At 46.8% G+C, this 26,330-nt stretch overlaps 1 protein-coding gene across 3 annotated transcripts in view; it reads left to right on the top strand.

Moving 5' to 3' along the window:
• Nucleotides 1-26,330, top strand: part of LOC140425321 (adenylate cyclase type 2-like) — a 1,061,108-nt gene that overhangs the window by 589,774 nt on the left and 445,004 nt on the right. For all 3 annotated transcript variants that reach the window (XM_072509476.1, XM_072509475.1, XM_072509478.1), the window contains exon 4: nucleotides 15,987-16,148. In XM_072509476.1, the coding sequence (XP_072365577.1) occupies nucleotides 15,987-16,148 (162 nt within the window). The remainder of the gene's footprint in view (nucleotides 1-15,986; nucleotides 16,149-26,330) is intronic.

The following is a 26,330-nucleotide window of genomic DNA, read 5'->3' as shown; positions in this document are numbered from 1 at the left end:
TATCAAAGTGCAAGATGACAGGTTAGAGAATGGATTATTTTGTTAAAAAGTATTTGGAATATTTATTATATTTTTTAAAATGGTGAGTGGTTTTCAATTCTAACAATGCTGCATCTGTAGACAACAACAATGGAAGATTGGCAGGATTTTCTGATCCCTTTCTGGACAGACTTGGAGGCAGGGAGGGAGTGAAAGGTTGCATGTGGTATGGAGTCCCAATGTCAGCATGGAGCAGAAACATTAACGGCGTTCAAAAGGCATCTCAACAAACACATGGATAGGATGGGCATTGAGCGATACGGCACTAGAAAATGCTGAGGGTTTTGACCAAAGGTGGTATCATGACCGGTACAGACTGGGAGGGCCGAAGGGCCTGTTCCTGTGCTGTATTGTTCTTTGGTTTTTGTTCTTTGTCATCTTACCAAGCCCAGATATTACCAGTGGTGGATGGCAAGTCAAAAGGGAATAGTGTAAGCTTGCAAAGAAAAGGTAACTCAGAGGTAGTTAAGGTGAATTAAGTAAAATTGAAAGATGTTTTACTGGTCCATTCCAATTTTGCAGAAAGTGCCCAGGGGTCTTGGGACATTGGTGCCCTGGGAGGTATATCAGAGTGGCAATGGGACAAACAAAAGAACAAAGAAAAGTACAGCACAGGAACAGGCCCTTCGGTCCTCCAAGCCTGCGCCGACCATGCTGCCTGTCAAAACTAAAATCTTCTGCACAAGTCAGGTCATTGCTCCATTCAGCAGCTATTAGGTGAGACTAGAAGGCAGCTGCATCACAGTCAGATTTGCATTGTGGAGAGGGGGTTCAGGTGCCATTGCTTTGGGCTCAAGCTTCCATTGTGCAATCTAGTTGCTGGTAGATGAGAGGGGATAGGATTGGTGCTTGGAAAAGTATCTGAGAGAATAGTCTTGAGACTGGCAGCACTCACTTGTCATCCACTTAGCTGGTGGGTCCTACAGTGAGGAGAACCTAAGATGGATGGGAAATGCAGACACAGAGATCTAGAAAGCAGCAACTTCATGGTCACCTGAAGTCAACCTTGGGATGTGGAAGCAGCAGAAGGCTGTAGAGGGAACTGCTAGCAGGCCTCAGCTCAGAGCAAAAGCTTGTAGAAAGTTTATCCAGACAAAGAATGAGCTACATCAAGATATCAGAGCAGTAGTGTCGTTGAAGACTGTGCCCCTCCCGAGAGGCCATCAAAATCTTTGTGCTGTAACAGAGTAAGAGCTGAGTCTGAGTCACATTGATGGTCACCCAATGTCCATGCCAGTGAAGGTCACCATGGCCCTTAACGTTTATGCCCCCAGTTCAATCTAGGGGTCCAATGGAGACCCTCCGGTCCTCTGTGCTTCCTAGTGTCGTACCGTTCATTGTGTTTTTCCTTGCCTTGTTAGACTCCCCACAGTTTTCAGGGTTAATTCAATTTTTCCACTGTTCTGACCACTTCATCAGCCCATCTATATCCTCCTCTAATGAGAGGCTTTCCTCCTCGCAACTTACCACACCACCAATTTTCTTATCATCTGCAAACTTATTGATCATACCTCTTACTTTCACATCTTGATCATTAATGCACACTACAAACAGCAAGGAACTCAGCACCGATCCCTGCATTCACTAATGGACACAGGTTTCCAGTCACAAAAGCAAACTTCGGCCATCACCCTCTGCCTCCTGCCGTTAAGGTAATTTTGGATCCGATTTGCCAAATTGCCCTGGATCCCATGGGCTCTTACTTTCTTAACCAGTCTCTTATGTGGGACCTTGTCAAAAGCCTTACTGAAGTCAATGTAGACGGCACTGTAGGGGCTGGTTTAGCTCAGTGGGCTAGACAGCTGGTTTGTGATACAGAACAAGGCCAGCAGTGCGGGTTCAATTCCTGTACTTGCTTACCCGAACAGGCGCTGGAATGTGGCGACTAGGGGCTTTTCACAGTAACTTCATACTTGTGACAATAAAAGGTTATTATTATTATCAACTGCACTACCCTCAGCTACACACCCGAGTCACCTCATCCAAAAATTCAATCAAATTTGTTAGATGTCATGACACCCTGGGCTTGTGCACAGACAATTCCACTTGACCCAGAGTTGCAACACAGGTGTTACCCTTTTATGTATTTTCTTTTTATTTTCTTTCCTTTTCATGTACTAAATGATCTGTTTGAGCTGCTCGCAGAAAAATACTTTTCGCTGTACCCCGGTACACATGACAATAAACAAATCCAATCCAATCCATCCAAATAAGATTTTATTTAAAATATCCAAGGTCCTTAGTTGATCCCAATAAACAACAGTCAACATTTTTGTAACTTTAACACAAGTATCCTTTTATTCTATACGGTATTATAATTAAATGGGCAGAAAATGTCACTATCTAATACCCCTTTCCCAACCCCCCTTCCTAAATACTCCGACTCTCTATATACACACAGACAAACAACACATAAAATATTAATAAAAGTAAAAAGCTAAGGATCTTTTAAAAAAAAAATTTTTTTTTTAAAAATTCTCCTTTTTCACATTTTCTCCCACATTTACATCCATCAACAATAAACAATAATCAGCAAGATATGTCAGTCCCCATAATAACAACGATCCCATCTACCCACCAACCCCCGAACCTCAACCCGCATGTTTACATAAACAAATGACAGAAAGGAATCAGGGATTACCCGTAGTCACCCTTAATCTTACACAGCTCCCCCCTCTCTCTCTCTCTCTCTCTCTCTCTCTCTCTCTCTCTCTCTCCCCCCCCCCCCCCCCCCACCACCGCAGGTCTCCAGCTCCTCCCGTCCACTGCCTCTTGTAAAACTCCTTCTCCCAACCTCGGTTCCTTCGCCCCAACTTTCCACCCCGGCTAGACCACTCGGACCCTGTTCTGCCAGGCTCTGATGGCCGCAGCCCCTCCCCCCACCTCACTCCCGTTCACTGGCCGGCTTAAACTGGCCAGCGTGGAGGCCCCCGCCCGGGTCCCTTTCCCACTTGCCCGGCCCTAGGAAAGCCCAAAGATCCCCTTTTAGCACACAAACCCCGCATATCCACCTACACCCCAAAGAACTCTCATTTCGAGTGAAAGTCCCGTCCCTTCCCTTGTCCAAATATATACCACATTGGCTCCTTTAATCTCTACACCCGCGCGCAGTGATACAAAAAAGAAGAAAATACAGTCATGAGGTTACATCGGCACATGGCCATTCCTCAATTTGTCAGTTCTGCCACAGTCCTTCTGCTTTCGCAAACTCCTCTGCTGCTTCCGCCGTTCCAAAATAAAAGTCCCTGAGCTTGTAAGTCACCCTCAGCTTCGCTGGATATACAATGCCGCACCGCACCTTGCTAATGTACAGTGCCCTCTTCACCCGGTTGAAGGCAGCCCACCTCCTTGCCAGCTCCACTGTAAAGTCCTGGTATACACGTATACCAGCTCCAGCCCACTGCACCACCCGCTTCTGCTTGGCCCAGCTCAGGACCTTCTCCTTCACCCTGTACCTACGGAAGCACAGAGTCACTGCCCTTGGCGGCTCACTCGCCTTTGGTACAGGCCTCCACGACCGATGAGCCCGATCCAGTTCATATCGGGAGGGATCCTCCCCCTCCCCCAATAGTTTTGCCAGCATTGCGGCAAAATACTCAGTCGGCTTCGGTCCTTCAACTCCTTCGGGCAGCCCCACAATCCTCAAATTCTGTCGTCTGGATCTGTTTTCCAGGTCTTCCATTTTTTCTCGCAGATCCTTGTTAGTATCCATCACCTTCCGCATCTCTTTCCCCATCAAGGCAAGTTGATCACCGTGCTGCAATAACGTCTCCTCCACTTCTTTCAGCGCCTCCCCTTGCTCTCGCACCTCCGCAACTGCACTCGCCACCTCCGTCCTCACCGGGGAAACCGCCTCCTCCACCAGCACACTCAAAACCTCCCTCATCTCCTTCCTCACCCTCTCCATACATTTCGCAATCTGCGCCAACTGCTTTTCAAATTCCACAGCCATCACCTTAGTTATTTCTTCAGCCGTAAGCAGTGCGGCCTTCCCTGGTGCTCCAGCCTCCATTTTTCCTGGTGACCCCGCGGTGATCTTTCCACTCCCCGACGGACCTCCAGCTGTTTTTTTCCGGCCGTTTTCTTGCTCACCCTCAACATTTTTCTTTGTTCTTTTTTTCCTCCTGTGTCTTCACTGTGCCTCCTCCGTGCTTTCTCCCTGCTTCTGCCACCTCCGCGGACCCTGGGACTGGGCTTAAAGCCCCGAAAATGCCGTTGCCAAACGGGAGCCCTCCATTGTGCGGCCGCCTCCCGCCCGCCGTCACCGGAAGTCTCAAAAAGCTAAGGATCTTTGATGCATTGGAATGACCTCTAGTTACTGTATTTCTGGAGTTAAGCTTTTGTTTTGATTCTTCTTCCGTCTAGGCTTGAGATGGTTTTCTTTGGCGAGGTTGTCTATCTTTTCTGCAGGCTCAGAATCATTCCAAGTTCACAGCAAAGGATGTGCCGGGCATCCACTGCTTTTAAAACAATAAAGCAGTTATTTCACTTCAGCAAGCAGGAGAGAGAGAGAATGTTTTCCTTTCACTTCTAAGATCTGGATACTTTTGCCCACTTCTCTCAGAAAGCATCACACAGGAACCAATCACTTACCATTGTCAGGCAGAACACTATGCCTGGCCAAACCACAGTTGCCAGCCAACCAATCGATCGGACTCCCTCCAAACCTGGTTCCTAAGATCCACTAGGTGCTGAGGAGTCGGGCTAAAATCAAAACCTGGAACACAGTGTCCTGACAAGCAGGCTACTTCAACTTTGAATCTTCTGTTTTAAAGGCACATTATGATAATGGGTCCATAGACCAAAATAATAAAATAACATAAAAGAAATGGAAATAAAGAAAATACTCTTACAGAGACACGGGGCTGAATTCTCCGTTTATGGGATTCTCCGTTTTGCTGGCAGCCTGGGGATTTCCCAACGGCATGAGGCTACCCACAATGAGAAGCCCCATTGAGTAGCCGGCGAAACGGAGAATCCTGCCGGCGTGCCGCACCAGAGATCTGGTGCAGCGGGATAGAGAAATCCATCCAAGATCTCCTCTTGACAAAGTCTTGCTGACTATCCCTGATTAATCCTTGCTTCTCCAATTGGAGATAAATTTTGCACCTCAGAATTTTTTCCAAATGTTTCCCCACCATTGATGTTTGACTCACTGGCCTGTAATAACCTGGATTTTCCCTTCTTCCCTTCTTGAATAATGGTACCACATTAGCTGTCCACAAGTTCTTTGGCACCTCTCCTTTCGTCACAAACAAGTGTTAGAAACCTATAAAACATTGCCGTTTGCTCAAAACTGATTAGTAAAAACTATTGTTGCAAATGCATTCCTGCTTTGATTGTTCACCAATTTCTGAGATTTATTTTTCTTCCCAGCATGCGATTCTCACTTCTGCTGCTCACCAGTGGTATTCTGCTATGTAGTCCATTCAGACCATTCATTGCCACCGTGGATTCTCTCCCTCATCCTCCCAAAGCATTTTTCTAATTGAGCACCCTCAAATTATAGGCTTTCTGCTGTGTCTCCCAATTGATGCATAAAGGAACCTAATATGAGCCCCAACAGCTGCAAGCATAATTTTCAGATTCACAATTACCTCCATTTAAATAAAAAAATGAATTTGGCTTCTATTCACTGTTCAAAATTACCTTGAAAATTAGTTGTATGAAGTCAATAAAGAAAATCACATTACGGTCCAGGTTTTCCAGTCTCCGGATGGTTGGACTCCAGAAGTACCCTGGAAGATACGCTGGAAGGCGCCTTGGAAGGTCCCATGCACTGACTACACAGAAATTGTCTTGGAAGTTTCAGCAATTACCCTGGAATCCTGTGAAACTCTGATTTAAAGTCCGAGACTTTGGATGACTCCAACGTACTTAGCAGAATAATTTCAATCAAATTGAAAGAAGAAGCGTATAATTCCGTAAAGATGGGTGGCAAGTCAGGATATTAGACAGAATATAAAGAACACAGCAAAGAATCACTGAACGATTAATAAGGAGGTGAAATTAGAGTATGAGGGAAAGCTAGCTAGAAATATAAAAATAGACAGAGTTTCTACAGGTACATAAAAAAGAAAACAGTAAGTATTGGTCCTCTAGAAAGTGAGTCTGAGGAATTAATAATGGAAAATAAACAAATTGCCAGATGAATTGAATTGATAAGTTGCATCCGACTTCACTGTAGAGGATGCAAATATCATTCCAGAAATAATTGTGAATCAGGAGGTAAAAGAGCAATAGGAACATGACAATCATCACGGAAAGGGTACTGAGAAAATTATTAGAGCCAGAAGCTGACAAGTCCCAGGTCCTGATGGACATCATCCTAGGGTCTTAAAATAAGTGGCTACTGAGATCGTAGATGCATTGGTTTTAATTTTTCAAAATTTCCTGGATTCTGGAAAGGTCCCATCAGATTGGAAAATAATGAATATGACTCCTCTATTCAAGAAAGCAGGGAGACAGAAAGCAGGAAATCACAGGCCAGTTAGCTTAAAATGTGTCATACAAAAAATGCTCAAATATATTATTAAAGAGGTAGTAACAGACCAGTCAGAAAATTCTCAATGCAGTCAGACAGAGTCAACATGGTTTTGCGAAAGTGAAATCATGTTTGACTAATTTACTGCAGTTCTTTGAGGAAGTAAGAATCAACGAGGTTAAAAGGGAACCTGTGGATTTTATGCACTGAAAACGTCCAGAAGGCATTTGACAAGGTGACAAATCAAAGATTACTCCACAAAATAAGAGCTCACGGTGTAGGGATAATGTATACAAGTTTGTACACAAGTGGATACAAGTTTGGTTAGCTAACAGGTAACAGAAAGTATACATAAATGAGTCATTTTTGGGTTGACAAGATGTGATGAGTTGAGTGTCACAAGAATCAGTGCTGGGGCCTCAACTCTTTACAACTTCATGGAATCCCCACAGTGCAGAAGGAGTCCATTCGGCCCATTTAGTCTGCATCAACTCTTCGAAAAATCACCCTACCCAGACCCAGACCCAATCTCCATCCCTATCCCCGTAACCCCATCCAACCTCTGGACACTAAGGGGCAATTTAGCATGGCCAATTCACCTAACCTGCACATTTTAGGATTGGGAGGAAACCGGAGCACCTGGAGGAAACCATGCAAACACGGGGAGAATGTGCAAACTCCACACAGTTACCTGAGGTCCGAATCAAACCCAGCAGCAGTGCTAAGCACTGTATCACTGCGACGCATATCAATGATTTGGACATAGGAACTGAGTATATGGTTGCTAAGTTGGCTGATGATCCTAAGTTAGGTCGAAAAATAAGGTTGGGAAGAGGACATAAGGGATATAGCCAGATGGACAAAAATTCAGCAGGTAAAATATAGAGTGAAAAATGTAAACTTGTTCAATTTGGCAGGAAATACAGAAAAGTAAAATCTTATTTAAAAGGAGAGAGATTACAGAACCCTGAAGTATAGAGGGATCTGCTATCCTGGGACATGAATCATGAAAAATGAGTATGCAGGTACAGGAAGTGATGAGGAAGGCAAATGGAACATTGTCATTTATTGCAAGGGGAATAGAGAAAAAAAAGTCTGAATATTTTGCTACAGTTGTGCAGGGCATTGATGAGACCATGTTTGAAGTACTGTGTACAGTTTTGGTCTCCTATTTAAAAAAGGATATAAATGTGTCAGAAACAGTTCAAAGAAAGTTTACTCGACTGATACCTGAAATGGGGTTTTATGTTATTGAGAAAGATTAAACAGGCTGGGCCTGGATCCATTGGTGTTCAGAGAAATGAGAGCTGATCTCATTGAAACATATTTGATTCTGAGGGGTCTTGACAAGGTGAATGCTGAAAGGATATTTCTCCTTGTGGGAGAGACTAGAAATAGCAGACACAGTTTAAAAAGCAAGAGTATTTAAGATAGCGACAAGAAGAATTGTTTCTCTACGAGGGTCGTGAGTCTTTGAAACTCTCTTCCCCAGAGAGCGGTAGAGGCAGGGTCTTTGAATATTTTCAAGGCAAAGATAGATATATTCTTGACTATCATGGGAGTCAAAGGCTGTCAGGGGTAGGCAGGAATGTGGAGCCATGATCTTATTGAATGATGGAGCAGCAGGGACCTGGATTCAATTCAGACCTTGGATGACTGTCTGTGTAGAGTTTGCACATTCTCCAGTATCTGAGTGGGCTGCTGCCGGGTGCTCCGGTTTCCTCCCACAGTCCAAAGATATGCTGGTTAGGTGGTTTCTGGGATATGGGGATATGGTGGGGGAGTGGGCCTAGGTGGGTGCTCTTTCAGAGGGTTGATGCAGAGACGATGGGCCAAATGGCCTCCTTCTAGTACAAAGAACAAAGAAAAGTACAGCACAGGAACAGGCCCTTCGGCCCTCCAAGCCTGCGCCGAACATGCTGCCCGGCTAAACTAAAATCTTCTACACTTCTGGGGTCCGTATCCCTCTATTCCCATCCTATTCATGTATTTGTCAAGATGCCCCTTAAACATCACTATCGTCCCTGCTTCCACCACCTCCTCCGGCAGCGAGTTCCAGGCACCCACTACCCTCTGTGTAAAAAACTTGCTTCGTACATCTCCTCGAAACCTTGCCCCTCGCAAGGGATCTACGCTGTAGGGATCCTATGATTCTATCATTAGGCCCTATTTGTTTGTTTGTGCCGACAGGCACATGAAGACAATGGAAAAGCAGAATTAAAGAACCTTAATTCACCACAAATTTAATAAGGAAAAAAGAAAACAATATGAGAACATAAATGAATAAGGGATCGAAGCAAATGGAGTGAAAGGAAAAAAATAATTGTTTAGAAGTTTTTTCTTAATGCTGCACTTGGGCGCGATTCTCCGAAGCCGCGCCGGTTGGGAGGATCGCTGGCCACGCCATTATATTGAGCGACGCCGGTCCGACGCCGTCCCGCCATTCCCCCAACCGGCGAGAACGACCGCGTCGAGTTCTGCGCCGCGCCAGCCGGAAAATCGCCCGAGACACTCACAACGGCAATTCTCCGGTACCCCCGCTACTCTCCGGCCCGGATGGGCCGAGCGGCCCCTCCGCCACGACAGGTTCCTGTCGGCGCCGTCCACACCTGGTCACTGCCAGCGGGAACTGTGCGGGAACGTGGGGGGGGGGGGGGGGGTGGCCTGTGGGGGGGGTTCCTTCACCGGGGGGGCCTCTGATAGGGTCTGGCCCGCGATCAGGGCCCACCGATCGGCGGGCCGACCTCTCTAAAAGAGGACCTCCTTTCCTCCGTCGCCCAGCAAGATCCATCCGCCATCCTCTTGCGGGGCGGGCCTCGGGGAGGACGGCAACCGCGCATGCGCGGGTGACTTAATTTACGCGACGCCGGCCTAGTCATTTACGCGGCGCCGCTTTTTACACAGCGCCACGGCCCAGCGCGCGTAAAATACGCGACCCTGCTCCTAGCCCCCTGGGGGCGGGAGAATAGAGGGCTGGGAGCGGGCTCCGACGCTGGAGTGAAACACTCCGGTTTTCACTCCAGCGTCGAGACTTTGCCTTCCTTTGGGAGAATTGCACGCCTTATCTTTTCTTTCTCCCTGTTTCTGACAGACTGTAACCAGAAACAATTGTGATTGTTTTTCATTATTTTGAGAACTGTGTTGACTTCAAATTCTCCTTTTGCACCATAATGTTAAGTATGTGCTTGTCCAACACTATTGCATGGACGAAATTAGGCAAAAAACATAGTTCCCTAACTACATGCAGAACATCCACATGCACAGAGTTAAGCCCAGGCCTAATATCTCCCTCGCCTGTTAGCCACATCGATGTTACAAAAGTTTAACTTTTTCTTTTCCCTTGTTAAGGTTAGTGCACTGAGCATTGCCAAATTTTTTAACACTGTTGTGGTCTGCTGTGGAGCCCTCCAAGTCTTTTGAGCACTGATATCTACACGATGGCAGCAGTCTGAGCCTGAATGGTAGTAAACTGATTTCATTATCTCAGTGTATCTCTTAGATTTTGGGTAGTTTCCACTTCAGCTGTCAGATACTGCTTTGTGGTTAAGTCCTCAAGTGTTCTCATTTGGTTGAGTAGCATTTCCATGGGTTCTGAATGGGTTCTGAGCTCTGTGTAAAACTCAATGCACAATTGGTGCTGGACTCCTCCCCGCTCCTTTACAGTGGCAGCAGGCTTTCCGGAAGGCCTGCCACGGCACCAAGAATTTCATTGTGCATGGTGATCGGCTTTTCTCTATTCGCTGCCCCATCAAAATCCTCATCTGAGTCCTGTGCAACAGAGCCCAGAACAGAGTCGGCATTTCTGCTTGCAACCCTGGACATGGACCACTTGTAACTCACTAGATGCAGATCCCGTCTCAATGCAACCCTCAAAAGTCCATGCATTGTTGGTATTTGAACTGGTGGCTGTGAGTGTGAGATCGATTGGCAGTGTTTGTTCATCATCAGTGTTGCCCTCTTGGGTCTCACACTGCTGCATCAGTGTTTGGCCGGGTGCCAGTTCTTGGGTATCTCAAAGCAGAGGCACAATGGTAGGTTGTGCTGAAGGAAAGGGAGAAAATCAAGAGATGCATTTTTAAAAAAAATGTATTAGTGGAATGTGGGCATTGCTGGCTAGACCAGCATTAATTGCCCATCCTAATTGTCAATGAGAAGGTGGTGGTGAGCTGCCTTGTTGATCTGCTGCAATCCATGTGTAATCGGAACATCCACAGTGCTGTCAGGAAGAGAGTTGCATCATTTTGATGCAGCGACAATAAAGGAATAGCAATTGAGTTCCAAGTCAGGATCATGTGTGACTTGGAGGGAAACTTGCAGATGGCGGTGTTCCCATGTGCTTACTGTCCTTGACCTTCTAGGTGGTACCGGTGTGTAAGGTACTGTCGGCAGAGCATTGGTGAGTTGCTGCAATGCATGTTGTAGATGGAGGAGGTGAATGTTACATTTCTGGGAGGGTGCCAATCAAGCGGGCTGCTTTGGCCTGGCTGGTGTGAGTTTCCTGAGTGTTGTTGCAGCTGCACTCATCCAGGTAAATGGAGGTATCCATTGTACTCCTGGCTTGTGCCCTATAGATAGAATCATAGAATTTACAGTGCAGAAGGAGGCCATTCAGCCCATCGAGTCTGCACCGGCCCTTGGAAAGAGCACCCTACCTAAGACAACACCTCCACACTAACCCCACACCTCCACCCTATCCCCATAACCCCACCTAACCCAATCTTTTTGGACACTAAGGGCAATTTAGCATGGCCAATCCACCTAACGTGCACATCTCTGGACTGTGGGAGGAAACCGGAGCACCCGGAGGAAACCCACGCAGACACGGGGAGAACGTGCAGACTCCGCACAGACAGTGACCCAAGCCGAGAATCGAACCTGGGACCCTGGAGCTGTGAAGCAACTGTACTAACCACTGTGCTACCGTGCTACCCACAATGGTAGACAGCATTTGGGGAGTCAGCAAGTGAGCTGCTCTGGCAGAATTCCCAGCCTCTGACCTGGTTTTGTAGCCACAGTGGCTAGTCCAGTTCAATTTTGATCAGTGGTGACCGTCAGGATGTTGATAGTGGGGGATTCAGTGATGGTAAGCCATTGGATATCAAGTGGAGATGGTCATTGCCTGACATTTGTGTGGTGCAGATGTTACTTACCATTTATCAGTCTGGCCTGAATATAGCCCAGGTCTTGCTGTACTTGGACACAGGCTGTTACAATATCTGAGGAGCTATGAATGGTGCTAAACATCGTGAAATCATCTGCAAACGTCCCCCCGACCTTATGATGGAGGGGTGGGGGGGGGGGGGAGTCATTGCTAAAGCAGCAGAAGATTGTTTGGCCTAGGACACGACTTTGAGGAACGCCTGCAATGATCTCCCAGGGCTCAGATTATTGACCTCCTTCAACCTCAACCTCCGAAAAGTGGAGAGTTCCCCTCCCCCCCTCGTTTCCATTGACTCCAATATTTCTGGAGCTTGTTGATGCCAAACTTGGTTAAATGCTGTCTCGATGTTATGGACAGTCACTGTCACCTCACTGTCTGTTCCATGATACTATGAAATTCCTGTGATGCCGAGATGATGCCAAACGGCATTCTATTGTAGCAGTACCTGCCAAAGGGAGTGTTGAAGGTGCACAGCTTCCTGCTGGACTGATCCAGTTGAATCTGCCAAAAACCCTTTGAGGCATCAAGCTTTGAAAAAATTTTAGCCCGGGCCATTTCGCTCGTGATCTCTTCTCGTTTGGGTATGGGGTAGTGTTCCCTGATGATGTTGTTGTTCAGGTCTTTCAGGTCGATGCAGATCCTGAGTTCGTCAGAGGGCTTTTTAACGCACACCATGGAGCTGACCCATGGCGTGGGCTCCGTGACCCGGGAAAGCACTCCTTGGTCCTGGAGATCCTGCAGCTGCTGCTTGAGGTGGTCTTTGAGTGGTGCTGGGACTCTACGAGGTGCGTGAATGACCGGGGTGGCGTCCGGTTTGAGCCGTATTCTGTAAGTGTAGGGCAGTGTGCCCATGCCCTCGAAAGCCTCCTGGTTGTGGGCGAGGAGCGAGTGGAGCTGTGCCCTAAATTCTGCGTCCGGGAAGTCGGACGTGCCTTCTGGAGACAGAGTGTGCACCCGCTGAATGAGGTGGAGCACCTTGCACGCCTGTGCGCCCAGCAGGGAGTCCTTCGATGATCCAACTATCTCACAGGACAGTGTGGCTGTGTATGCATTGTGTGTGGCCTCGAGCTGGCAGGACCCCATGGCTGGGATAACATTTCCACTGTAATCGACCATCTGACAGCGGGATGGCTGAATCGGTGGTCTGACCTTCAAGGCGTAGAAGGCTGACCATGCTTTAAGGTTGCCGGAGGCACCAGTGTCTAAACGGAATGTGATTGGTGATCGGTTGACCGTTAGGGTGGCACACCATTCATCACCCGGATTAACGCAGTTCACTGGCATTGGCTGGTGGGTCCTGCTTGGGGACATCCCATTCCAGTCAATGACCGCTACGCGGAAGGCTTCCCAGTCGGTATCACCGGTCTGTACATCGTCAGGGTATGATTCGGTGTATGGAGGCTGAATGGCCCGCACGTCCCTGCGAGGCTGGTGAAATTGGGGAGCGTTGGCAGGTTGAGCTGCTCGACAGCAGGCAGCGTAGTGGCCCATCTTGCCACAGCGGAGGCATTGTCGATTCTTTGCTGGACATTGCCGCTTTAAATGTGCGGATCCACAGTTGCCGCACGTCGTGACGTCATGGCGTTCGTTGCGCCATCGCGCATGCGCAGTTCGGTCCTGCGTAGAGCGCGCCTGCGCGTCGTGTCCCTCTGCGTCGACGTCTCTTTTGGCGCGTAGAAGCACGGGAGGCCGCGGAAAGCGTGCAAAATGGCCACCCTCGTCCGGGCCGCGGGTCGGGAGGAACTCAATCGACTGGACCCGCTCGGCCTCGTAGGACCCCTGCCGTGCCGATTCGGCCGCCTGCAATTGGGAGTTCCGGCTGGTCGCGTTTTCATGGAGGACGCAGGCTTCGATGGCGGTGGCTAAGGTGAGGCTCTTAACTTTGAGGAGCTGCTGGCGTAGGGTGCCCGAGGTGACCCCAAAAACCATCTGGTCCCGAATCATGGAATCGGAGGTAGCCTCATAACCGCAGGACTGCGCGAGGATACGGAGGTGTGTCAGGAAAGACTGAAAAGGCTCATCCTTATCCTGCAGGCGCTGCTGGAAGAGGTACCTCTCGAAGCTCTCGTTCTCCTCGACGCTGAAGTGCTGCTCAAGTTTAAGAAGGACCGTCTTGTACTTCGTCTTGTCCTCACCGTCCGCGAACACCAGGGAGTTGTAGCTGTGGATGGCGTGTTGCCCTGCCGTGGAGAGGAGGAGGACGATTTTTCTCTGTGTCCGAAGCATTCCCCCTTTCTGTGGCTTCTAGGAAGAACTGGCAGCGCTGTTTAAACAGCTTCCAGCTGACACCGAGGTTTCCAGCGATTTGGAGCGGCTGCGGCGGGCTGATGGTGTCCATGGCGCAGGATGGCCGATTCCTGAAGATGTGTAGGTAGGTCTCACAGTTGCTGGGTTCCAATCCTGGTACTATGTCGTGTTGGGTGTTCCGCTATACAGACAAACCAACACGGTTGCAGATGGTACAACTCTGTTTTATTACTATCAATAACAACATCTGTATACTTATGACTGTGGTTCGTTCTTTACCCTTTAACCCGTGGACCCAGCCCTAACACTATCTTAGAGAGGCACTCAGCACATGGTGTATGTCTGGGTGACACGCTGTGAATCCTGAGCTATCTCCTGCTGGAATGAGCGGGAACTGTGGTGTTCCCCGTTTTATAGTGCGTATGCTCTTGCTTATGATTGGCTGTGATGTTGCGTGTGTGTTGATTGGTCCGTTGATCTGTCCATCAGTGTGTATGTGTGTTTGCACCATGATGTTTATCTGAATATCATGACACTCACTTTTTGAGTTCAACTCTTTTGTCCATGTTTGGACTAAGGCTGTAATGAAACCAGGAGCTGAATGGCCCTGGCGGAACCCAAATGGAGTGTCAGTGAACAGGTAATTGCTGAGTATTTGCCACTTCATAGCACTGTTGATAACTCTTTCCATCACTTTGCTGATGATCAACAGTGGACTGATAGGGTGTTAATTGATCGGGTTGTATTTGTCCGGCTTTTTGTGACACCATCTGTGTTTTTTGTATCAGAAGGGACAGTGGGAAGAGGGGCAAATATGATGTTGGAAAATGAATGAGTTAGAAACATACCATCACCCTCCATGAATTCAGCCCTGCTACTTGAAGACCACCATCTTCTCTATGCGAGTGAAGACATACAGCCATGCCTATCTCTGCTGGTTAGGTGTTGCTGCCTTTGTTTTTTTTTTGTCCCTTTGCCCTCTGTGAAAGAGGGAAATGTCAGTGGGAACAGTGTTTGAATTATGAGTTGGTTGAATAGTTTGCATATGTGCAAGCTGTGAGATGTGGGTCTGCAGCTTGGAACAATGCTAAATGTGTGAAGGTGAGGGAAGGCTATGAACGTTGCTTATGAGTCCTGCTTGATAGAGAATGTTGGGGAGGTATGTGAAGGAGGTGTATTGAATGGAACAACGTGCAAGACAGGTTCATTTCTAAGGAAATGGCATTTGATGATTCATTCACTGACCTTGATCATTCGTGTGAGGCCATTAAACATTTTCCTGCATTGCATTCAGGCTTTCAGCTATCTCTTCCAATTGTATCAGTATCAGGAGGGCATTGGGACCTCATGTGGGTACAGACCCTCTTTTCTCCTACACCAATACGTCCTGTGTGGAATCGGAGAACCTTGGAACATGCTGCATGCATTATGTGCATTTTTGCTTTTCAGATGTGCTTTCCTAACCACCCACAGCATTGCTGCAGCCAGAATGCATCTCCCTTTGCATCTCCCATTCCAGAGCTGCAGGCTGGTTTTAAGGAGTGCAGACTAAATTTAGAGCACACAAACCTGCTCCTCCACCCATCTCAGCAGCACTGAGCACTCAGTTGCACGTTAGAATTTTAAAATTTGGCAGCAAGCAGGAAGTTTGCATGCTGCCTGAATCGCAGTATCTGAATCTGAATCCCCGCAACTGCCTTATCAGACCTTATCTGATTTTCCCTTTTCCCCACTAAACTGCAGAATTCGCCACTAATTCAACAGTGGGACAATATTATATAATGTTGAAAACATTGTTTTGCCATACAGTTGCACTGTGGTATTTATGTATCTTTCCTGGTTGCATAATCATGCATATCATGTGCCAAACATTGAGGAGGTCTCAGGCCTAATGAACTTCCGAGACTTGGACACTGTAACACTTTGGACATCTCCAATCACAATTTTCAAACCAAATAAATGTTTTAGCGAGTGATAGCTTTGAGGTGGAAATTATTGGTGTTTTCTTCTTCCATTTTATGTGCCAGTATAAAATAAATATTATTTTCTTTCCAGGTGTCTTTCTTCTTATTCATTATCTTTGTGGTCTACACCATGCTGCCCTTTCGTATGCGAGATGCTGTAGTTGCCAGTGTGCTGACTTCATCCTCCCATACCATAGTGCTCAGCGTCTGCCTATCAGCCACACCTATCATAAAGGAGCATTTGGTTTGGCAGGTGAGCATTCAGTAAGAGTTCACAGATATTAGATGTGAAACCGAAATGCATTCACAAACTATTCTCAAAGTGAAATCAGGAATGAAACTTGGCACCGAATATGAAATTGCTAACCGTGATGTTTAAAATTGTTTTTTTTAAAGTTGCAACTCTGCTTTCAAAACCTATATTGCCTATTGCATTTCTTAAATGGAAGTAGTTGGTTTTCTTGTCAAACCGTTTCTGAATATGGCTTCAGTTTTCTGTCAGCTGGCATTTATCTGTTATAAACATAAAGAAATTCAGCATTTTATATGTTTTGATTGTTGACTGTTTAAGATCTGATGAAAAGCACGTGCAGTTAATAAGATGATTGTTCCTGTTTCAAGATTTTAAAAAATGTCTTCAAAGATCAAAGTAAGAATGATGACCAACGATAATAATTAATATTAACCACATTTAATAGATTTCACATCAGGTATTGCTTCAGATATATCTAAACTTGTAAAATAGGACACACGTCAACTGTAACTTAATGAGGCTCATTGACCTAGCCTTAATTACATTTCCTAATCACTCACAAGGGACACTATCAAAATGATACTATGAAAAGTAAAACAATTTGGCAGTTTGTTGCAGATGTATTGTCAAAATTCTGTTCTTGCTATTTTAAGCATCGTTCCAATGCTGTAAGAGCTCTTTCGTTGTATCTAAGATCATACTGCTGTGATAGATATTATCCCAATGTGTGAAACAGCCCCCCAAAAATGTGTAACTCTACGTAGGCATCTGAGCCTCTGGCATAAGACTTTTCTGGTGATGCAGATAATTTAATAATGACTGTCTCGAAGCAGTTTACATATGAATAATTCTGTTAATTTGAGCTGCAAATTTGATGAAATGAGAACACTGATACCAATCCCTGGAAGTGCCAGATGGCCAGATGACATAGTGGTGTAAGGAAAAAGGGTGGTGGTTGGGAGATTATAGTAAGAAGTCTTACAACACCAGGTTGAAGTCCAACAAGTTTGTTTCGATGTCGCTAGCTTTCGGAGCGCTGCTCCTTCCTCAGGTGAATGAAGAGGTATGTTCCAGAAACATATATAAAGACAGATTCAAGGATGCCAGATCATAGGTTGGCGTTAATTGGCATTTATGTTCCTGACGCTCCTAGATTTCAGGCACATTGTTTAGGTATCAATGTTTGCTTGACACTCTATTCACGAATCATCCTCTAAGACATTTCACGTGTGCCCTCGAGGAGGCACTTGAGAAATGGGGAGTGTGAAGTGCTATCACAACTAACAAGGCTAATTCCTCATTTGAAATAGCTTCCAGCTGTGAAGCTAGAGGCTCCTCACAGTCAAAGGGAGTGAAATTGGAAAGCAAGTTACTGGATGCTGAATGCAAAAACCTTCTCTGGGATTTATTTTTAAAAGGAGTATGTATGGGGCTGAGGTACTGCACAAAGGAATTGGAGGTACTGTCAAGTATATTTTATAGATTAGAATCAAAAATGGCATTGGAAATTGCTTACTTCCCTAAAGATGGAAGATATAACTATAACTGGTTTACAGAAAGTAATCGAGCATTAATTAAATTGGCAGATGAATTTGCCATTGGCAGATGGGCATGATCCAGATTAACATATTTCAGTGAGCCATTATGTTCATTTAAATATGTTTATGCCAGAATTTCCCGAGGCCTGGAAACGAACTGCCTTGCCTGGGAGACCTCGACATGGCGCCATTTAGCACTCGTCCACAAATGTGAACCAGGCGTAAAAGAACCTGGTCGGGTCTCTCAGGCCATTAGAGACCCCCGGATAGTTGGGCTTTGGGCAGGGAGGCACTCTGGCATTCCCCGTGGCACCTCTGCTCTTGGCACTGCTAGCCTGGCACCTTGGCACTGTCAGCCTGGCACCTTGGCACTGCCTGGCCAACCTGGCAGTGCCACCCTGGTAGTTCCAAGGTGCCTGGGTGCCACTGTCAGGGTGCCAGGCTGGCAATGCCAAGGTACCCGGATGCTAGGTTGCCCATGCCAGGGTTCGGACCTGGGGTTTCTCCGCCCTTAAGAGGTGGGATGAGGGGGGCTAAAGGACCCTAAAGAGGTACATTGGGGCAGTGCGGGTGGTCTGGAGGCTGTAGTGGATTAGCAGATGGAGGGTTTGAAAAATTGGGGTGGCATTTAAAAATTGTCACCCCAATCCGCAAGTCATCCTCCTACACTGCTGAGCTGGGCTCATCAATGCGGCCACGATGGGGCATTGCTGACCAAGGCCAAAAAGAATGGCAGAGTCCTGTTAGATAACGGGGTCGTTTGTGGCACTGCAGGCACCGACAAACACCCCGCTATATCCGTCCAAAGCAGGATTTTAATTTTTGTGTGTTAAATCACGCCCAGAGGGCCTCCCAAACTTGCTGTATTACTACTGGGCGGCGGGTGCGGAGAAGGAGCTGGGCTATAACAGGGTGGGGGGTCTCGGTGGGTAAAGATAGAGGTGGGCTCTGGTGAGTCCGGTGGTGGTAGCCACGTTGAAGGTTTGGAGGCAGTTTAGACAGCACTTTAAGCTGTGGGCTGGGTCAGGGGAATGTTGATTAGGGTGAATCATGGTTCAAGCCGGGGAGGGTGGATACGAGGTTTCAGGGATGGACCGAGAGAAGTCAAAGAAATTAAGGATTTGCTCCGAGGGGGGAGATTTGCGAGTTTAGAGGAGCTGGGAGAGATGTATGAGTTGGCGTGAGGGGAAGGGTTTAGGTATATGTAAGTGCGTGACTTTGCGTGGAAGATTTTACCGACCTTCCCAATAGCGCCGGCCTTCTCGTCGTTGGAGGCGGTTCTGTCAGCAGGGGGGTTTGGAGAATGGGATAATTTCAGTGAATTAAGGTTTCTGGAGAAGGATGGGGTGTCCATGGAGGAGATTAAGATGAAATGGGAAGAAGAGTTGGGGGTGGCTCTGGAAGAGGTACTGTGTTGTGAGGTGCTGCGGAGGGCAATTGCTTTGACTTTGTGTGCGAGGTTAGGGCTGATACAGCTGAAGGTAGTGTACAGGGTGCACCTCATAAAATCAAGGATGAGCCGGCTGTTCAAGTGGGTGGAGGATGTCTGCGACTGATGTGGGAGGGGTCCCATGAACAATATTCATATGTTTTGGTCCTGCCCAAAGCTGGAGAGGAGGACGGTATTTCGTACAATCTCAGGGGTCTTACATGTGGATGTGGAGCCCGGCCGCGAGAAGCCATATTGAAGAACAAAAAGTTAAAATTGCTAGACAGGTAGCAGAGTTAGCTAATGATTACTAACTGGTCCATGGAACCAAACCTTTATGTCCATCATCCTTCTAAACATGAAAAGGATAGAGTGGGAAGGAAAAAAAGAAAACAACACTAACTGTTGGAAATGTTCAGGAAATTTCACCTTCGATCAAATGTCACTTCCACCCTCTGAGGGTGAGACATTCCGAGGCCTAAATGTGGGACATATTGGAAATTAAATGGAAGGTGTGTTGCAGCAGTGGGAAAGCCTCTGAAAAATAAATGACTGTTAAAACTGTAGCACTGGTACAGGTGAAATGTGTTCCTTCAGAATCAACGAGAAAGAGGAATAGGCCACAAAGTAGTTTGGAGAATTGTTTGAGTACAATTGAAGAAATTCAGGCTATTGGGGGTTCTGGATGTTTTGTTTCAAAAGGAGAAATTTTCCCTTGCTAATCTAAGAAATTAAGTAAACAAATTTACATTTTGAAAGTTGCAGGAGCAGATCAATCATTGATGGTATCTGATGACACAAATTGTATACCAGGCGATTTTATGAAGGAAAATATATCAGTGAGAGGCATTAATGGAAGGATGAACCTGTTTCTTTGTGTAAAGTTAATAAATAAGTAATTTTGTAAATTAAATTGTTATGGTGGGAATTATTCCTAAATTACCTATTGGAGGAATAGATTTCATCCAAGGTAATAATTTGGCTTTTGGAGACAGTAATGTGATAGTATGTCCCTGTGGGGCGTCCCGTTATTGCAGTGGTCCCTTGGGCATCCCCCGATGACAGGGGTCCCTGTGTGGGTACTCCTATTACAGGGGTCCTCCATATTACAGGGGTCCCTGTGCCCCCCCCCCACACACACACACAGGAGTCCCTGGACGGGTTTCCCTATGACAGGGGATCCTGGGTGGTTTCTCCCTATTTCATGGGTCCCTGTGCGCTGCCCCTATTACAGGGGTCCCTGGAGGGCGTCCTCCTATTATAGGGGTCTCTGTGGGGGGGGGGGGAAGGGGGACGTCTGCCAGAGGAGACGTGAGCAAGCAGTGCATTGTTGGGGAGTTGGCCTTCGGGTGGGCTCGGATGGTCTCCATTAACGTGGCCCTGGCGTAGTTTACTTTGTGGTGGGCCAAAGGTCCACCACGTCAGGTTCCCGATTGCTGAGACCACAAGTGATCTGTGCCCACTTGATTCCCAGCTGCGGGGACTGGAGAATCATGGGACGCAGGAGCATAGAACGCTGGGCCCGCTAAATAGATGCAAATGGGTCAACAAGACCTATTTGCATTTATTTACATCACCCTGCCAGCGCGCATTGTGGACCTCGTTCACGCAGCCAGTGTGGGATCAGAGCATTGAGTTTAGATCGATGACCGCGCTCATCCCAATTTTCCTCCGACGCTCGATTTTCCTTCCCATCAGGAAACACATTCCGGGCACAAATTTACCACATGTGAATTTGGAAAGTGGACTTGAGAGTGGGACTATGCCTACAGGTGACAAAAAGCACAATTGCACAGTATTCTTAATTCTTTTCTGAGTTGAAAACTGGAAATCAGAAACAAAATTGGCAGCAGCTGTTCTTTCATAGGGGTGAGTTCCGCTAATCTACTGCTTCCTCTGCTTCTGAGTGTCAACACCCGGTTGGCCACTGATTGAGCTAGGCCACACCAATCCCCTTGATGATACTGCTGAGGTATGAGGGTGTCCAGAGGGGCAGCCTGGGTGGGCTCCCAGATAACTAGAGACTCTCTGAGCATTCATAGAATTTACAGTGCAGAAGGAGGCCATTCAGCCCATCGAGTCTGCACCGGCTCTTGGAAAGAGCACCCTACCCAAGGTCAACACCTCCACCCTATCCCCACAACCCAGCAACCCCACCCAATACTAAGGGCAATTTTGGACACTAAGGGCAATTTATCATGGCCAATCCACCTAACCTACACACCTTTGGACTGTGGGAGGAAACCGGAGCACCCGGAGGAAACCCACGCACACACGGGGAGGATGTGCAGACTCCGCACAGACAGTGACCCAAGCCGGAATCGAACCTGGGACCCTGGAGCTGTGAAGCAATTGTGCTATCCACAATGCTACCGTGCTGTCACAGGACACAATGAGCAGTCAGCAGTGTGAGCAGCCAGGCGTCAAAGGAGTGAATTCAAAACACATACTGCAGCAAAGGTGGTCTGAGCCCGATCACGAGGGGGACACCCCGAGTCCATAGACTTGGTGCCAAGTCATTCCCTGGTACTGCCCCGGCCTGGGCAGCCAACTCCCCAGCAAGCCCAACAATTTTTTGCCACTTTTTCAGAGTTTTTAGCCTCCTGCTCTTCCTCAGCAGCTACGGCGCCCAATCCCTTCTTGTAAATATTTGCACCAATTCGCACCCTCGAGATCTCCGCCTGAGAGGGGTGGAGCACGAAGTGTCCAAGCCGCTAATGATATTTACATCCATGCAAATGACGATTTTGCATGGACCCTCCAGTATGGGACATAAACTTCGATATCGCCGCCAGGGGGAGGGACTGAAGCATGCCATTGGAATCGACGGAGGGCTCAAAATTGCTTTTTTTACATTTCACACGATTCTCCACCCGACTGTGATTCTTGCTAACAGTGTCGCGAAGCGGAGAATCCAGCCCAGGATTATTAATAAGGGCTGTTTTTGTGGATTTATTTGCTGCATGTCAATCATTTGCCTATTGCACAGAGGTTATTACATATAACCAGAAATACCAAATTGACTGAGCTGATAAGCAACATGTTGGTCAACAGGCATTTCTCTGTTGACCTAAAAGGCAAGCGAAGCATATAGTACAAACAGAAAATTGCTTACCTCAGTGTAGTGTTCTCTCACCTTTGTTGTTCAATGTTTATTCCAACAACCAGCCCATTCATCTACGTACCAGAAGTTTCCTCTATGCTGATGAACCTCAGGACCATATAGTAGAGAAGTCTTTTGGTGATGCACTAGCTGAGCTAACCACCATCGGTCCTCCCTGAAAAGATACGGATCAGTTCTTTTCATCCTAGGAACAGAGATACAGAGCAAGAATATAACATCTGTTGGTAAGGGAGAACACTGACAAGCAACTTTAAACCAGTATACCTTGAAGCAATGTTAAACCATACCCTAAGCGTATGCCTCAAAGCAAAGTTAGGAGCCAGAAACAATATCAGAAAGGAGCTGGCTAACTCCAAGTGGGGAATTGACCATAGAACATTACAAACCGCTGCCGTTCTCCTGTGATACTCCGAAGCTAAATGTGTCTGCCCAGTTTGTGAACCCCTTGCCAACAAGTTGAATCCTGTCCTCAATGCAGCTTGTAGAGCTATTGCTGACTGCTTGAAATATAGTAAAGTGGATGATCTATACCTGCTTGTTGACATTGCTCCTCCTGTTGTAAGGTGGCAAGTTACATCAAGAGTTGAATAAGACCATAAGACGTAGGAGCCGAAGTATGCCATTCAGCCCATCAAGTCCGCTCCACCATTCAATGAGACCATGACTGATTATAGAAACATAGAAAATAGGTACAGTAGGCCATTGGGCCCTTCGAGCCTGCACCACTATTCAATATGATCACAGATGATCATGCAAATTCAGTACTGCACTCCTGCTTTCTCTCCACACCCCTTGATCCCTTTAGCCGCAATGGCCACGTCCAGCTCCCTCTTGAATATACCCAACCTACTGGCCCCAACAGGTTTCTGTGGTAGAGAATTCCACAACTTCACAACTCTCTGAGAGAAGTTCTTCCTCATCTCTATCCTGAATGACTCACCACTTGTTCTTAGGCTGTGATCCCTAGTTCTCGACATCTCCAACATCAGGAATATTTTTCCCGCATTTAGCCTGTCCAGTCCCATCAGGATTGTATATGCTTCTTTGAGATCCCCTCTCAATCTTCTAAACTCTCGTGAGTAAAAGCCCAGTCGATCTTCATATGTCAGTTCTCCCACCCAGGAATTAGTCTGGTCAACCTTCGCTGGACACCCTCAATAGCAAGAATGTCTTCTCAAACTAGGAGACCAAAACTGCACACAATACTCAAGGTGTGGCCTCACCAAGGCCCTGTATAACTGCAGCAAGACATCCCTACTCCTGTACTCAAATCCTCTCGCTTTGAAGGCCAGTATGCCATTAGCTTTCCTCACTGCCTGCTGTACCTGCATGCCAAACTTCAGCGACTGTTCCACCATGACACCCAGGTCTCGTTCACTTCCCCTTTTCCTAAACTGCCACCATTCAGACAATAATCTGCCTTCATGTTTTTGCCACCAAAGTGGATGACCTCATATTTACCCACATTATATTGCATTTGCCAAATATTTGCCCACTCAGCCAGCCTGTCCAAGTCACCATGCAGTCACTTTGCATCCTCCTCACAGCACACACTGCCACCCAGCTTAGTGTCATCTACAAATGTTGAGATATTGTACACAATCCTTTCATCCAAATCATGAATGCATATTGTGAACAGCTGGGTTCCCAGCATTGAACTCTGCAGTACCCCACTAGTCACTGCCTGCCACTCTGAAAAGGACCCGTTTATTCCCACTCTCTGCTTCCTGTCTGCCAACCAGTTCTCTATCCATGTCAAATCATTTGGGCCGCATGGTAGCACAGTGGTTAGCACTGTGGCTTCACAGCTCCAGGGTCCCAGGTTCGATTCCCCGCTGGGTCACTGTCTGTGCGGAGTCTGCACGTTCTCCCCGTGTCTGCGTGGGTTTCTTCCGGTTTCCTCCCACAGTCCAAAGACATGCAGGTTAGGTGGACTGGACATGCTAAATTTCCCTTAGTGTCCAAAAAAAGGTTAGGAGGGGTTATTGGTTTACGGGGAAAGGGTGGAAGTGAGGGCTTAAGTGGGTCGGTGCAGACTCGATGGGCCTCCTTCTGCATTGTATAGTCTATGTTCTATGTTCATTACCCCCAATACCATGAGCTTTAATTTTGCTCGCTAATCTCTTGTGTGGAACCTTATCAAAAGCCATTTGAAAGTCCAAATACACAACATCCACTGGTTCACCCTTGACCACTCTACTGGTCACATCCCCCAAAAATTCCAGATTTGTCATGCATAATTTCCCTTTAGTGAATCCACACTGACTTGGACTGATCCTGTCCCTGCTTTCCAAATGCTCAGTTGTTTCATCCTGAATAATTGACTGCACCATTTTTCCCACCACCGATGTCAGGGTAACCGGTCTATAATTCCGCATTTTCTCTCTCTCTCCTTTTTCAGCTACCCTCCAATCCATTGGAACTCTTCCAGAGTCTATAGAATACTGCAAAATTATCACAAATGCATCCATTATTTCTAGGGCCAATCCCTTAAGTACTCTGGGATGCAGAGCATCATGCCCTGGAGACTTATCGGGTTTTAATCCCATCAATGTCCCCAATATAATTTTCCTGATCAATAAGGATTTCCTTCAGTTCCTCCTTCATGCTGGACCCTCTGTCCCCTAGTATTCCTGGAAGGTTATTTGTGTCCTCCTTCACGAAGACAGATCCAAAGTATTTGTTCAACTGGTCTGCCATCTCTTTTTTGCCCGTTATGAATTCTAACTGTGAGGGTCCTACATTTGTCTTCACCCATCTTTTTCTCTTCACATTTCTCTTCACATATCTATACAAGCTTTTGCAGTCAGTTTTTATGTTTTCTGTAAGCTTACTCTTGTACTCTATTTTCCCCTTCTGAATTAAACCCATTGTTTCCTCTGCTGAATTTTAAATTTCTCCCAGTCCTAAGACTTGCTGCTTTTTCTGGCCAATGTATATGCCTCCTCTTTGGCTTTAACACTATCCTTGATTTCGTTTGTTAGCCATGGTTGAGCCACCTTCCCCGCCTTACTCTTCCGCTAGATGGGGATGTACAATTGTTGAAGTTCATCCATGTAGTGGTAAAAGAGGTGGAGGAGTAGCATTGTTAATCAAGGATAGTATAATGGCTGCAGAAAGGCAGTTTGAGGAGGATCTGTCTACTGAGGTAGTGTGGGCTGAAGTTAAAAATAGGAAAGGAGCAGTCACTTTGTTAGGAGTTTTCTATAGGCCCCCAAACAGTAACAGAGATGTGGAGGAAAAGATTGCAATGCAGATTTTGGATAGGTGCGGTAGTCACAGGATAGTTGTCATGAGTGACTTTAACTTTCCAAATATTGATTGGAACCACTATAATGCAAATAGTTTGGATGGGGCTGTTTTTATCCAGTGTGTGCAGGAGGGTTTCCTCACACAATATGTGGATAGACCAACAAGAGGCAGGGCCACATTGGATTTGGTACTGGGTAATGAACCGGGCCAAGTGTTAGATTTGGTTGTGGGAGAGCACTTTGGAGATAGTGACCACAATTCGGTGACTTTCGCTATAGCAATGGAGAGGGATAGGAACATACGGCAGGGTAAGGTTTATAACAGGGGGAAGGGTAATTACGATGCGATTAGGCAAGAATTGGGGAGCACAAGATGGAAACAGGAATTGTCAGGGATAGGCACAATTGAGATGTGGAGCTTGTTCAAGGAGCAAATACTGCATGTCCTTGATATGTATGTCCCCGTCAGGCAGGGAGGAAATGGTCTAGTGAGGGAACCATGGTTTACAAAAGAGGTTGAATGTCTTGTCAAGAGGAAGAAGGGGGCTTATGTAAGGATGAGAAAACAAGGTTCAGTTAGGGCACTTGAGGGATACAAGATAGCTAGGTAGGAGCTCAAGAAACGGCTTAGGAGAGCTAGGAGGGGGCATGAGAAGTCCTTGGCGGGTAGGATCAAGGAAAACCCCAAGGTTTTCCTTGATCCAACACTTATGTGAGGAATAAAAGAATGACCAAGGTGAAGTTAGGGCCGGTCACGGACAGCAGTGGGAGCTTTTGCATGATGTCTGAAGATATAGGAGAGGCCCTAAATGAATACTTTTCTTCAGTGTTCACAAAGGA

This window comes from Scyliorhinus torazame, chromosome 6 (genome assembly GCF_047496885.1).
Source record: "Scyliorhinus torazame isolate Kashiwa2021f chromosome 6, sScyTor2.1, whole genome shotgun sequence".
Taxonomy (NCBI): Eukaryota; Metazoa; Chordata; class Chondrichthyes; order Carcharhiniformes; family Scyliorhinidae; genus Scyliorhinus; species Scyliorhinus torazame.
This window is presented reverse-complemented; position numbering and strand designations above follow the sequence as displayed.